The sequence below is a fragment of the Heptranchias perlo genome, chromosome 2 (assembly GCF_035084215.1).
Source record: "Heptranchias perlo isolate sHepPer1 chromosome 2, sHepPer1.hap1, whole genome shotgun sequence".
NCBI classification, from domain to species: Eukaryota; Metazoa; Chordata; class Chondrichthyes; order Hexanchiformes; family Hexanchidae; genus Heptranchias; species Heptranchias perlo.
This window is the reverse complement of record NC_090326.1, coordinates 139,874,657-139,890,452: the sequence shown is the minus strand read 5'-3', so window position 1 is coordinate 139,890,452 and position 15,796 is coordinate 139,874,657. Positions and strand designations below refer to the sequence as shown.

Genomic DNA, 15,796 nt, shown 5'->3' with positions numbered 1-15,796 from the left:
GGCGGACATATGAGGAGAGGTTGAGTAGATTGGGACTCTACTCATTGGAGTTCAGAAGAATGAGAGGCGATCTTATTGAAACATATAAGATTGTGAAGGGGCTTGATCGGGTGGATACGGTAAGGATGTTCCCAAGGATGGGTGAAACTAGAACGAGGGGGCATAATCTTAGAATAAGGGGCTGCTCTTTCAAAACTGAGATGAGGAGAAACCTCTTCACTCAGAGGGTGGTAGGTCTGTGGAATTTGCTGCCCCAGGAAGCTGTGGAAGCTACATCATTAAATAAATTTAAAACAGAAATAGACAGTTTCCTAGAAGTAAAGGGAATTAGGGGTTACAGGGAGTAGGCAGGAAATTGGACATGAATTTAGATTTGAGGTTAGGATCAGATCAGCCATGATCTTATTGAATGGCGGAGCAGGCTCGAGGGGCCGATTGGCCTACTCCTGCTCCTATTTCTTATGTTCTTATGTACTTTTGTCACATCCTTTGAATGTTCCAAAGCACTTTGCAATCAACGGATTACTCTTTTTTTTAAGTCCAGTTATTATTGTAACATAGGCAAATGCAGCAGCCAAAATACACACAGCAAAGTCCCACAAACAGCAAATAAATAAACAGTTGATCCGTTTTTGGTGGTGTGGGATCAGGGAGTTGGCCTGAATACTGGGCGATCTCATTGCTCCTCTTCAAATCGTACCACAGGACTGAGTAAACTCTCAACCGAAACACAGCACCTCCAACAATGCGCAAGTCTCTCAGTACTGCGCTGAAATCCTCATCTCTGTAACCTCCTCCAGTCCTACCATTGGCGGCTGTGCCTTCAGCTGCCTAGGCCCTAAGCTCTGGAATTCCCTCTCTAAACCTCTCTGCCCCTTCAAACCTGCCTCTTTGACCAAGATTTTTATCATCTGTCCTAATATCTCTTTATGCAGTTCAGTGTCAAATTTTGTCTGATTATGCTCCAGTGAAACTCCTTGGGATGTTATACTACGTTAAAGGTGCTATATAAATGCAAGTTGCTGTTGAAGTAATCACTTTAGATTATGCGCTTAAATCAGAAGTGAGGCTTCAACCCACAACGGTTTGACTCAGAGGTGAGAGTGATAGAAACTAAGCCAAACTGATATTCAGCCGAGAAGCCCCATAAATGAGAATATCTCTGCAAAACAAACTTAAAAAAAGTAAAGAACACAACGTTTGGAGCTTGGCTTACAGGCAATGCTGACCAACACTACAAGTTCCCTCTTAACTGAAAACACTTCTCAAGCAAGGCTCAGTACTAGGTCCCTTGCTTTTTGTGGTATATCATAGAAATCATAGAAAACTTACGGCAAAGAAGGAGGCCATTCAGCCCATCGTGTCTGCACCGGCCAAAAATGAGCCAACCAGCCTAATCCCACTTTCCAGCACTTGGTCCATAGCCTTGTACGTCATGGCACTTCAGGTGCACATCCAGGTACTTTTTAAAATGAGTTGAGGGTTTCTGCCTCGACCACCCTTTCAGGCAGTGAGTTCCAGACCCCGACCATCGTCTGGGTGAAAAAAAAATTCCTCAGTTCCCCTCTAATCCTTCTACTAATCACTTTAAATCTATGCCCCCTGGTTATTGATCTCTCTGCTAAGGGAAACAGGTCCTTCTTATTCACTCTATCCTCATAATTTTGTACACCTCAATTAAATCATCCCTCAACCTCCTCTGTTCCTAAGAGAACAACCCCAGCCGATACAATCTTTCCTCATGGCTAAAATTCTCCAGTCCTGGCAACATCCTCTTAAATCTCCTCTGTACCCTCTCTAGTGCAATTACATCCTTCCTGTAATGTGGTGACCAGAACTGTACACGGTACTCAAGCTGTGGCCTAACCAGTGTTTTATACAGTTCCAGCATAACCTCCCTGCTCTTATATTCTATGCCTCAGCTAATAAAGGAAAGTATTCCATATGCATTCTTAACCACCTTATTTACCTGTCCTGCTACCTTCAGGGATCTGTGGACGTACACTCCAAGGTCCCTCACTTCCTCTACACCTTTCAATATCCTCCCATTTATTGTACTCCCTTGCCTTGTTTGCCCTCCCCAAATGCATAACCTCACACTTCTCCGGATTGAATTCCATTTGCCAATTTTCTGTCCATCAGTCCATTGATATCTTCCTGCAGTCTACAGCGTTCCTCCTCACTATCAACCACACGGCCAATTTTTGTTTCATCTACAAACTTCTTAATCATGCCCCCGACATTTAAGTCCAAATCATTAATATGTATCACAAAAAGCAAGGGACCTCGTACTGAGCCCTGCGGAACCCCACTGGAAACAGCCTTCCAGTCACAAAAACACCCGTCGACCATTACCCTTTGCTTCCTGCCACTGAGCCAATTTTGGATCCAACTTGCCACTCTCCCTTGAATCCCATGGTCTTGAACTTTTTTGACTAGTCTGCCATTTGGGACCTTGTCAAAAGCCTTGCTAAAGTCCATGTAGACTACATCAAATGCACTACCCTCATCGTTACCTCCTCAAAAAATTCAATCAAGTTAGTCAGACACGGCCTTCCCTTAACAAATCCATGCTGAATGTCCTTGATTACTCCATGCCTTTCTCAGTGACGGTTTATCCTGTCCCTCAGAATTGATTCCAATAATTTGCCCACCAGCGAGGTTAGGCTGACCGGCCTGTAATTACTCGGTCTATCCCTCGCTCCCTTTTTAAACAATGGTACAACGTTAGCAGTCCTCCAATCCTCTGGTAATCCACGCCTGTATCCAGTGAGGATTGGAAAATGATGGTCAGAGCCATCCCTTGCTTCTTTTAACAGCCTGGGATACATTTCATCCAGCCCTGGTGATTTATTTACTTTCAAAGATGCTAATCCCCTTAATACTTCCTCTCTTACTAAGTTTATCCCATCCAATATTTCACACTCCTCCTCAACCACAATGTCTGCATCGTCCCTCTCTTTTGCGAAGGCAGACGCAAAGCATTCATTAAGAACCATACCAACATCTTCCACCTCCACACACAGGTTACCCTTTTGGTCTCTAATAGGCCCTACTCTTTCCTTAGTTATCCTCTTGCTCTTAATGTATTTACAAAACATCTTTCAGTTTTCCTTGATTTTACCTGCCAATATTTTTTCATGCCCTCTCTTTGCTTTCCTAATTTCCTTTTTAATTTCACCCCTGCACTTTTTATACTCCTCTAGGCTTTCTGTAGTATTGAGCTCTCGGTGTCTGACACAAGCTTCTCTTTTTTGCCTGATCTTACTCTGTATGCTTCTTGACATCCGGGGGCTCTCGATTTGGCAACCCCACCCTTTTTGTGGGAACACATTTACTCTGCACCCTTTGAATCTTCCCCTTGAATGCCTCCCACTGCTCTGACATTGATTTACCTTCAAGTAGCTGTTTCCAGTCCACTTTTAACTCCCTTGCCTTGTTTGCTCTCCCCAAATGCATTACCTCACACTTCTCCAGATTTAAATCCAAGGTTAAATCACTTCTTAGCTTAGTAGAATTGGCCTTTCCCCAAATGAGAACTTTAACTCCTGTTCTATCTTTGTCCTCTTCCATAACTATGCTAAAACTAACTGAATTATGATCACTACCACCAAAATGCTCTCCCACTGATACTCCCTCCACCTGCCCAGCCTCATTTCCTAAAACTAAATCCAGAACTGCCCCCTCTCTTGTTGGGCATATATTAATGATTTGGACTTGAATGTGGGGGGGCTTGACCAAGAAGTTTGCAGATGATTCAAAAATTGGCTGTGCGGCTGATAGTGAGGAGGAAAGCTGTAGATTGCAGGAAGATATCAATGGACTGGTCAGGTGGGCGGAAAAGTGGCAAATAGAATGCAATCTGGAGAAGTGTGAGGTACTGCATTTGGGGAGGGCAAACAAGGCAAGGGAATACACAATAAATGGGAGGCTACTGAGTGATGTAGAGGAACAAAGGGACCTTGGAGGGAATGTCCACAGATCCCTGAAGTTATCAGGACAGGTAGATAAGATGGTTAAAAGGCATACGGGATACTTTCCTTTATTAGCCAAGGCATAGAATATAAGAGCAGGGAGGTTATGCTCGAACTGTATAAAACATTGGTTAGGCCACAGCTTGAGTACTGCATATAGTTCTGATCACCACATTACAGGAAAGATGTGATTGCACTAGAGAGGGTACAGAGGAGATTTAAGAGGATGTTGCCAGGACTGAAGAATTTTAGCCATGAGGAAAGATTGGATAGGCTGGGGTTGTTTTCCTTGGAACAGAGGAGGCTGAGGGGTGATTTAATTGAGGTGTACAAAATTATGAGGGGCCGAGATAGAGTGGATAGGAAGGACCTATTTCCCTTAGCAGAGAGGTCAATAACTAAGGGACATAGACTTAAAGTGATTGGTGGAAGGGTTGGAGAGGAGCTGAGGAAAAATGTTTTTACCCAGAGGGTGATAGGAGTCTGGAACTCACTGCCTGAAAGGGTGGTAGAGGCAGGAACCCTCAACTCATTTAAAAAGTACCTGAATGTGCACCTGAAGTGCCGTAACCTATATGGCTATGGACCAAGTGCTGGAAAGTGGGATTAGGCTGGGTGGCTCATTTTCAGCTGGTGCAAACACAATGGGCCGAATGGCCTCCTTCTGCGCCGTAAATTTTGTATGATTCTATGATTCTAAGTGCTCTATTTTAACTGTTGTGTTAAAAGACACAACTCTCAAATCATTCTTGACAGCTAATAACCTTTCCTAAAAACAGAACTGTCTGCCTGATAGAAAAAGATCCGTTGATGTCATTGAAAGAAGTTTTGATGTCAGTTTAATTGTTTTGTGGGCAGCAGATGCTTGGTGAGAGATGTTGTGAGGTATGTCTGTTGATTGTCCTACGCTTTACAGATGCGGCAGAAAAATCTGCTCTAAATAGGCTAAAGTTGGATAAATGAGATATTTGGGGTGGGGGGGGGAGGGGGGAGGATGGAAGATGGAAGTGGAAGGAAAGAGATATATTGGTCATATCTGAGTTTTCAGTGGTCTGGTAGTAACCTGTATGAGTCCCTGGCACCTAATGAGGAGAAAATTCATCTCTTGACCTGTATCCACCTGAACACCCCTCAGGTTACAACTAATTTTTCTTTGTGGATACCTCTCATCACTTTTGTCAACTGCTCTTTCACTTTGTAACCCTCTTTCTCACGGTATTAGTTAAGCGCTTTACCGAAAATCTCCCCAGATTCTGTTTTCCCGTTTCCATGCTTCTTTACTGAAACAACACCGCATCGTTGGTGATTTCAATCATTATCTCAGCTCCGCTTTTCCTCTCTCCTCCAAATTCACCACACTCCTGTACTCTTTAAAATTCTCCCTCTATATAAACTCTCCTACGTATATTCACAGCCACCCACTCCAATCTCCTATGGTCTTGATCACTATCTCTGACCACTTCCTTGTACCCCCACCACCCAACACCCCCCGAACTCTCCTTCATGTCCACTTCCTTCTGCATCTGCCCTTAGGGGAAAAAAACTGTCCCCCAACTTACTTATAACTACACTTTCAAACTCCCAACAGCCTGGCCTTTATAACTCGGCAAATGATTTGCTTAACCACTCCCTCACCTCTATTATGACGCCCTCATCCTCAGCAAAATCTTCACCACCTCCCATCCCTGTCATTCCTCATGGACTTAAGGGAGTGAAGATGGGTACTGGACCAAGAGGCACAAACCTGGGAATACCTAACACAACCAATTTATGCATCCATTGCCAAATCTGGCTCAACCACATCAAACTCTACCGGGTCTCTCACTCCTCTGCCAAAACCGCCTAATGTTCAAGAATCATCCTGGAGAGGAAACATAATCTCAGGCTCCTTTTTTCTACTACAACCACCTCCTTAAACCCCTTTCCCCCTCTACCCTCACCTCTAAGAACTAGTGCAAGGAACTCATGCATTTGTCACCAAGATAGAGACCATCCATTCAGCTGTCCTTGCTGCTTCCCTTCCCCTTGCCACTAAACCAAACTTACCCTTGTTCCTCTCTCACTCTAGCCATGAACCCCTAATTCTCTCTAGTTTCTCCCCCATCTCTGAACTTCTCTCTCAAGACCCACCTCTCATTCCCTTGACCCCATTCCCATAAGCTTGTAAACACCTAATTTCCCTTCCTGGCCCTCATTTTAGTTCACATTCTAAATGGTTCTCTCTCAGGCAGTGTCCCTCTCCCTTTTAAAATTATCACCATTGCCCTCAAAAAAATCAATCCACGACCCCTCCATCCCCACCACCAACACCATCTCAGGCTGAACCAGACTGTTCCCAACCTTGTCACCCTGTTCGACCCCAAGCGGAGCTACCATATCCTTTCCATCACTAAGATTGCCTACTTCCACCTGTGTAATATTGTTTAACTCTGCAACTACTTCAGCTCATCTCCACGTCCTCCTATAAGGTCCTCATTAAATCTTCCCTCTACGACCAAGCATTTGGTCACTCCTCTTAATCTCTCCTTTGATTCGGTGTTCTTTTATCATTATGCCTCTTTGCAGCGTCTTGCCTACATTAAAGGCACTATATAAGTCTAACATTATGAATTCAGACAGTAAATCAGGTACATTCATAACAGACTCTGTTACGTTAGGCATTTCAGTCAATAAATTAAGACTAAATAAGAAATGAATTTATGAGACTGAACAGCATCCGGTACATACTTACCAATGTGACAATAGCACATTCTGCAGTGAGCTGGGCTGCACTGAATAACGTTCGAACAAAACGGTAAATCTGTTTCTGTTCTGGATCGTGTCGATCGTAGTCTGGTGGCACTTCTGATTTCTTTGTCAAAAATAAAGGAATTGTTATGCTGATACAAGTTTCATTTCTTTGTTAATTTTGATCATACTTATGTTGTATACACTACATGGTACCGCATTTTAAAGCTTCTTGCATGGTATAAGTATGTTCCAAAGAGATATGATGAGCTCCAACATGTTTTTTTTTCCTGCCCTAATTCCCATTTTCCTGATGTAGCTGATTCTTGATGGACTATAGTCCCACTGGGTGTCCTCTAATTTTGCCTAGGTGGAAACTAAACGGGAAGCGTCAGCACAGTATTCCAGCATGGGTGTGTGGGGGGTAGGTATCACATCTAATGCCCAATCCGGTCCTCACCCAACATCCACCAGTAAGCACTTCCATAAGGGATCGCTGAATACCACTAATTAACTCAGGGTTATTAAGGTGAACAATAATGCCCCTCGTGTAACTCAAACTAAAGAACACGGGACTTTCCTGTTTTGTATGACTAAGTTCTACATTCAGCAGTGCGCTTACCCGCTGAGGCATTTGGATAGCTTCTAAATTCATTTAAATATACCGACAGCATAATTGGGGGAATCAGTTCACACAGTGAGGCAGGATTAATGTTTTGCCCATATAGAGAGTTAGTTCCTCGCCATCTAAGAGAGGTGGCAAGTGAAGGGGAAAGGAGAGCATGAGTTTGATGTGTGCTATTCTTCACATCTTTGTGTAATGGCTCAGTAGCATCATTGGTTGAGATGAAGCAGGTTGCGTACCTGTACTCATCAAGTACAGCCTAATCAGCTGTGCGGCGCTGGGAGAGGGGGAAGGGGCTGAAATAGTAGAGAAATGGCTTCCTAGATGGGTGATATGTAAAGCAAGACTCCATGCAAGAGAGAGCTGAGCCAATTTATTCTCCCTCTCTGTTGGGTAGTTGCTGTTATCTCTTTATTTGTAACTCACTACCTGGGGAGTTGTGGGTACAACCTTGCATCTTATCAGCCCAAATTTGACCTTATTCAACACAACAGTAAAAATAGTCCAAAAGATGCTTACTGATAAAGGGTGGAGCTTCTCATCAAATATATCTAACAACATTCGTCCATCTGAATCTCTGAAAATACAAACAAATCAGTTGTGGTGACATTGGGTTATGAACAGGCAGTTAATAAAGGGTCAGTAATTGTTCAAATTAAGTGCTTTAGAATACTAACATACCTGTTTCTGATGTGGTAATATATTGCAAGAGCTACACTGTAAAGAAAAATGAGTATTAGCGTCAGTATTAAGAATATGTCAGTTGTCTCTTGCTATAGGTAACACATACCATCTCTAGCATTTCCTGCTTATCAACTGCAAACTAAACCTGTTATAACAACACTGTAGTTGCTAATCTTTCCATCTATGCTTGCACAAGGACAGACACTAAACCGAATCATTTTAGCATTAAAAATATTATCCTGGAATGGTGTAAAGGTATTAAACTGATTTTGGGATTCAGTTGCCAATTATAGTTAACCTCCAACAGTTCAGATTGTTTCACTCTGCAACCCCCTCCCCCACCCCCCCTGATGATTTGATGGGACACTGAGTTAGCAATCCTCAACTCTGCAATTCAAATTCAGATCCAGTCCAAACTGATGGCCGTAAGCTTCCTACATGAAATGAATCTGGCCAGATTCAACCCAGTTCCACAGCACAAAAGTACCAATAACTCAGCACAAATTAGCAATCTCACTCAGAAAGGCCATAAAGATGGCTGGTGGGAAAGCAGGGGAAAAAATTATTCTGCCATAATAGAGCATGCTCATCTGAGATCAGGACAAAGGCACATAGTTGGAGCTCCTTTGATGAGCTTGTGGGTAATGTCTGGTGTAATTCTAAACCAAACACATTCCAAGTCTGCACAGAATTATTAGATCTCAGCCGGAGGAGCAGTTGCAGTATTCCAACTGGCCTCAAAACCTCTAAGCCAACTATGGTTCCTGGTCACTATTTAGTAACCCTGTTGGAAGGTGCAAGTATGGCTAGTGAGTGGTATCAATTGGATGTCCTCTCCAGTTGAACGGTCTGTCACTACTCACTGTCCAGGCACTTCGCCAAATAGAGTAGGGGAAGCTTAACTCTGTATCTGGTCCCTGCTATATCTGACTCATGGTACTTGATGGTTCAGATGTGAGAAGCCTCCAGTCTTCCAGCAAGAAATACACGAGAGAAAAATAAATCTGAATCCCTGCAATGGAGTTGCAATCAGTGCTGGGTATTAATACTATGAAGTACTGAAATTGAGAGACTTTGTTCCTAGTGCAAAGTCTCGTTCAATGGGAAAAGTGGGATCTGAGGGCAGCATGTCCAATTTTCATTAAAATCAGTTGCTGGAATATCGAGAGTAATGACCCAACCTAATTCTCTGATCTGTGCCCATCGGCGGAGTTTTGCAATTTCAAGTATTGAAAGTCTCTTCTCCCTCTCAAAGAAAACTTCAGCAAGTACAGCATTGTATCATCGCACTAATAACTGAAAATGGCTACCAGTATCCAAATCTAGGCCTAAAATTACATGAATTACAAGAATACCAGTAAAACTTTTCATTCTGCTCCAGAATTTATTGTAAAGGTTTTAGTCCTCTGTCAATTTACAGACCAATTAGGTCCTGAACGAACACAACACAATCTCAATGTTTGTACGTTATGAAAAGAATGATTAGATTGAAGATTGGCTGAGAGTTTGGAAATTTGAGGGACAGGGTTAACACCATGTTTTGTTGATTTACAACACAGAGATTGTACAGCAAGATTGGTACCACATAATTTTCATAAACCTTTCACTGTTTAAACCCCAATGCTGCATTTTCATAGAATAAAGTAGGCGTGGGGAGGTAGAGTCAAAATAGCATTGAAGAGTCACAGGTATAAATGATCATTTTCAGCCATTTCACTGGGGAGTTTATGCCAGTCTCCTGCTGAAGTTACGCCAGGAGACCAGGAGAATCCCCGTGGAATTTCAAGGCCATCTTCTCTAGCAGAAAGCGAAATAAAATGATGAAAGCAAATTAATCTGGGGTCTGTAGTTTCAAACAGCATTCAGTATTCAGTATAAATGGGACTGCAGGGTGAGGACAACATAGTGTGCTGAGAGTTCGGTACGTGTGGGAGTTTGGTAAAGTGGGGGAAGGAGGTGCTGCTTTGCCTTGCTTTTCCTGCAGAGCGGTAGTGGACCTGAGAGCGGTGAGCGGCGGGAGAGAGCGAGACCAGAGCGGGGATAAAAACAGCGCGGAGAGAGCGAGAGTCCAGTCGGTGAGCGGCGGTAAAGAGCGAGACCAGAGCGGGGATATAAACAGTGCGGAGGGAGCGAGACCAGAGCGGGGATATAAACAGCGCGGAGAGAGCGAGACCAGAGCGGGGATATAAACAGCGCGGAGAGAGCGAGAGTCCAGTCGGTGAGCGGCGGGAGAGAGCGAGACCAGAGCGGAGATATAAACAGCGCGGAGAGAGCGAGAGTCCAGTCGGTGAGCGGCGGGAGAGAGCGAGACCAGAGCGGAGATATAAACAGCGCGGAGAGAGCGAGACCAGAGCTTACTCTGAGAGCGAGACTCTGAGACCAGCGGCAGAGTTTGGGGTGACGTCACCAGTCAGAAAGTGACGCGGCACAGGGGAGGCAGCTGATTGGTGAGTAGGTTCAGGTGAGTATTTCTACCATTTTACTGTAAGTAAAGTAATAAGAAAGGGAAGATCTGCAGGTTTTATAGCAGATAGTGTTTTTTTTAGTGAACCTAGGTCCCTAGTATAGTTAACATTTTCTAATTTCAACGTAATTTAAAAGGGGTAACTAAGCTAAGGCAAGTCATGGCAGCAGACCTCGCACCCGTGATATGCTCCTCCTGCAAGATGTGGGAAGTCATGGACACTACCAGTGTCCCTGCCGACCATGTGTGCGGGAAGTGTGTCCACCTGCAGCTACTGACCGATCGTATCTCGGAGCTGGAGCTGCGGGTGGACTCACTGTGGAGCATCCGCGATGCAGAGAAACTCGTGGATAGCACGTTTAGCGAGTTGGTCACACCGCAGGTAAAGGGTATACAGGCAGGAAGTGAATGGGTGACCACCAGGAAGAGTAAGAGATGCAGGCAGGTAGTGCAGGGGTCCCCTGTGGCCATCCCCCTCTCAAACAGATATGCCACTTTGGATGCTGTTGGGGGGGATGACTTATCAGGGGAAGGCAGCAGCAGCCAACTTCCTGGCACCACGGGTAGCTCTGCTGCACAGGCTGGGAGGAAAAAGAGTGGCAGAGCTATAGTGATAAGGGACTCAATTGTAAGGGGAATAGACAGGCGTTTCTGCGGCCGCAACCGAGACTCCAGGATGGTGTGTTGCCTCCCTGGTGCAAGGATCAAGGATGTCTCGGAGCGGCTACAGAACATTTTGGAGGGGGAGGGCGAACAGCCAGCTGTCGTGGTGCACATAGGCACCAACGATATAGGTAAAAAAGGGGATGAGGTCCTAAAAGCAGAATATAGGGAGTTAGGAGGTAAATTAAAAAATAGGACCTCAAAGGTAGTAATCTCAGGATTGCTGCCAGTGCCACGTGCTAGTCAGAGTAGAAATAGGAGGATATTTCAAATGAATACGTGGCTAGAGGAATGGTGCAAGGGGGAGGGATTCAAATTCCTGGGACACTGGAAACGGTTCTGGGGGAGGTGGGACCAGTACAAACCGGATGGTCTGCACCTGGGCAGGGCCGGGACCGCTGTCCTAGGAGGAGTGTTTGCTAGTGCTGTTGGGGAGGGTTTAAACTAAAGTGGCAGGGGGTTGGGAACCTGAGCAGGGAGAGAGAGGAAAGCGTAACAGGAAGGGACAGAAGGTATGGAGTAATAGGTAAAGTGTTAAAAAAGGAAAAAGCAGGAACTAAGCGTCACAAAACAGATTTGAAAGTTCTTTATCTGAATGCACGTAGCATTCGTAATAAAATGGACGAGTTAACGGCACAAATAACTACGTATGGGTATGATCTTGTGGCCATTACAGAAACATGGCTGCAGGGTGACAACGACTGGGAATTAAATATGCCAGGGTATTTAACAATCAGGAAGGACAGGCAGGAAGGAAGGGGAGGTGGGGTGGCTATGTTAATAAAGGAAGGAATCACTGTAATACAGAGAAATGATATTGGGACAAAGCATCAAGATAATGAAACAGTTTGGGTGGAGATAAGGAATAATAAGGGAAAAAAAACATTAGTGGGCGTAGTATATAGGCCTCCTAATAGTTGCAACTCTGCTGGAAGAAGTATTAATCAGGAGATAGTCGGGGCATGTAATAAGGGAACAGCCATAATTATGGGGGATTTTAATTATCATATTAACTGGACAAATCAAATTGGGCAGAGCAGCCTTGAGGACGAGTTCATTGAGTGCATCAGGGATGGATTTCTTGAGCAGTATGTAACTGATCCTACAAGGGGGCAGGCAACCTTGGACCTGGTCCTGTGTAATGAGTCAGGATTAATTAATAATGTCCTAGTTAAGGATCCCCTTGGAACGAGCGACCACAACATGGTTGAATTCCATATCCAATTAGAGGGTGAGAAGGTTGATTCTCAAACAAGCGTACTGAGCTTGAATAAAGGAGACTATGATGGTATGAGAGCGGAATTGATTAAAGTGGACTGGGAAAATAGATTAAAGGGTAAGACGGTACATGAGCAGTGGTGTTCATTTAGGGAGTTATTTTACAACTTTCAAAATAAATATATTCCACTGAGGAAAAAAGGGTGTAAAAGAAATGACAGCCATCCGTGGCTAAGTAAAGAAATCAAGGATAGTATCCGACTAAAAACAAGGACATATAAGGTAGCCAAACTTAGTGGGAGGATAGAAGATTGGGAATTCTTCAAAAGACAGCAAAAAGTAACTAAAGGATTGATTAAGAAAGGGAAGTTAGATTATGAAAAGAAATTAGCAAAAAATATAAAAACAGATAGCAAGAGTTTCTATAGTTATATAAAAAGAAAAAGGGTGGCTAAGGCAAACATAGGTCCCTTAGAGGATGAGACCGGGAAATTAATGGTGGGAAACATGGAGATGGCAAAAATGCTGAACAAATATTTTGTTTCAGTCTTTACAGTAGAGGACACTAAGAATATCCCAACACTGGACAAACAGGGGACTCTCGGGGGGGAGGAGCTAAATACGATTAAAATCACTCAGGAGATGGTACTCAGTAAAATAATGGGACTCAAGGCGGATAAATCCCCTGGACCTGATGGCTTCCATCCTAGGGTCTTGAGGGAAGTGGCAGTAGGGATTGTGGATGCTTTGGTGATAGTTTTCCAAAATTCCCTGGACTCAGGAGAGGTCCCGGCAGATTGGAAAACTGCTAATGTAACACCGTTATTTAAAAAGGGTAGTAGGCAGAAGGCTGGAAATTATAGGCCAGTTAGCTTAACATCTGTGGTGGGTAAAATTTTGGAGTCTATTATTAAGGAGACAGTAACGGAACATTTAGATAAGCATAATTTAATAGGACAAAGTCAGCATGGCTTTATGAAGGGGAAGTCATGTCTGACAAATTTGCTTGAGTTCTTCGAGGATATAACGTATAGGGTGGATAAAGGGGAACCAGTGGACATAGTGTATTTAGACTTCCAGAAGGCATTCGACAAGGTGCCACATAAAAGATTATTACTTAAGATAAAAAATCACGGGATTGGGGGTAATATTCTGGCATGGGTGGAGGATTGGTTATCGAACAGGAAGCAGAGAGTTGGGATAAATGGTTCATTTTCGGACTGGCAACCAGTAACCAGTGGTGTTCCACAGGGGTCGGTGCTGGGTCCCCAACTCTTTACAATCTATATTAACGATTTGGAGGAGGGGACCGAGTGCAACATATCAAAATTTGCAGATGATACAAAGATGGGAGGGAAAGTAGAGAGTGAGGAGGACATAAAAAACCTGCAAGGGGATATAGACAGGCTGGGTGAGTGGGCGGAGATTTGGCAGATGCAATATAATATTGGAAAATGTGAGGTTATGCACTTTGGCAGGAAAAATCAGAGAGCAAGTTATTTTCTTAATGGCGAGAGACTGGAAAGTACTGCAGTACAAAGGGATCTGGGGGTCCTAGTGCAAGAAAATCAAAAAGTTGGTATGCAGGTGCAGCAGGTGATCAAGAAAGCCAACGGAATGTTGGCTTTTATTGCTAGGGGGATAGAATATAAAAACAGGGAGGTATTGCTGCAGTTATATAAGGTATTGGTGAGACCGCCCCTGGAATACTGCATACAGTTTTGGTCTCCATACTTAAGAAAAGATATACTTGCTCTCGAGGCAGTACAAAGAAGGTTCACTCGGTTAATCCCGGGGATGAGGGGGCGGACATATGAGGAGAGGTTGAGTAGATTGGGACTCTACTCATTGGAGTTCAGAAGAATGAGAGGCGATCTTATTGAAACATATAAGATTGTGAAGGGTCTTGATCGGGTGGATGCAGTAAGGATGTTCCCAAAGTTGGGTGAAACTAGAATGAGGGGGCATAATCTTAGAATAAGGGGCTGCTCTTTCAAAACTGAGATGAGGAGAAACTTCTTCACTCAGAGGGTGGTAGGTCTGTGGAATTTGCTGCCCCAGGAAGCTGTGGAAGCTACATCATTAGATAAATTTAAAACAGAAATAGACAGTTTCCTAGAAGTAAAGGGAATTAGGGGTTATGGGGAGCGGGCAGGAAATTGGACATGAAGCTGAGTTCGGATCGGTCAATGCCCTGTGGGTGGCGGAGAGGGCCCAGGGGCTATGTGGCCGGGTCCTGCTCCGACTTCTTGTGTTCTTTAGATTTGTGGTTGGGATCAGATCAGCCATGATCTTATTGAATGGCGGAGCAGGCTCGAGGGGCCGATTGGCCTACTCCTGCTCCAATTTCTTATGTTCTTATGTTCTTATGTTTCAACCAAATCCAAAGTTCTACTGTGCCGAAGAGGCTTCTTGTTCATAATCTTCATAGGGTACGGTAGCATAGTGGTTATGTTACTGGGCTAGTAATCCAGAGGCCTGGACTAAAATCCAGAGTCATGAGTTCAAATCCCGCCACGGCAGCTGGCGAATTTAAATTCAATTAATTAATTAAATTCAATTAATTAAATAAAAATCTGGAATTAAAATACTGGTATCAGTAATGATGGCCATGAAACTACCGGATTGTCGGAAAAACCCATCTGGTTCACGAATGTCCTTTAGGGAAGGAAGCCTGCCACCCTTACCCGGTCTGGCCTACAGGTGACTCCAGACCCACAGCAATGTGGTTGATTCTTAATTGCCCTCTGAAATGGCCTAGCAAGCCACTCAGTTGTAAAATCTCGCTACGAAAAGTCACAATAAGAATAAAACCGGACGGACCACCCGGCACCGGACACGACAACGGCAAAACACCAAGCCCAGTCGACCCTGCAAGGTCCTCCTTACTAACATCTGGGGACTTGTGCCAAAATTGGGAGAGCTGTCCCACAGACTAGTCAAGCAACAGCCTGACATAGCCATACTCACAGAATCATATCTTTCAGCCAACGTCCCAGACTCTTCCATCACCATCCCTGGCTTTGTCCTGTCCCACCGGCAGGACAGACCCACCAGAGGTGGCGGTACAGTGATATACAGTCAGGAGGGAGTGGCCCTGGGAGTCCTCAACATTGACTCTGGACCCCATGAAATCTCATGGCATCAGGTCAAACATGGGCAAGGAAACCTCCTGCTGATTACCACCTACCGTCCTCCCTCAGCTGATGAATCAGTCCTCCTCCATGTTGAACACTACTTGGAGGAAGCACTGAGGGTAGCAAGGGCACAAAATGTACTCTGGGTGGGGGACTTCAATGTCCATCACCAAGAGTGGCTCGGTTGCACCACTACTGACCGAGCTGGCCGAGTCCTGAAGGACATAGCTGCCAGACTGGGCCTGCGGCAGGTGGTGAGCGAACCAACACGAGGGAAAAACTTACTTGACCTCGTCCTCACCAA

At 44.4% G+C, this 15,796-nt stretch overlaps 1 protein-coding gene across 1 annotated transcript in view; it reads right to left on the bottom strand.

Annotated features, from left to right (window-relative positions):
- Positions 1-15,796, bottom strand: part of ccny (cyclin Y) — a 251,570-nt gene that overhangs the window by 25,136 nt on the left and 210,638 nt on the right. The window contains exons 5-7 of the mRNA XM_068007745.1: positions 8,008-8,043; positions 7,846-7,903; positions 6,706-6,825 (exon numbers count right to left, since the gene is read on the bottom strand). Coding sequence (XP_067863846.1) covers positions 6,706-6,825; positions 7,846-7,903; positions 8,008-8,043 — 214 coding nt within the window. The remainder of the gene's footprint in view (positions 1-6,705; positions 6,826-7,845; positions 7,904-8,007; positions 8,044-15,796) is intronic.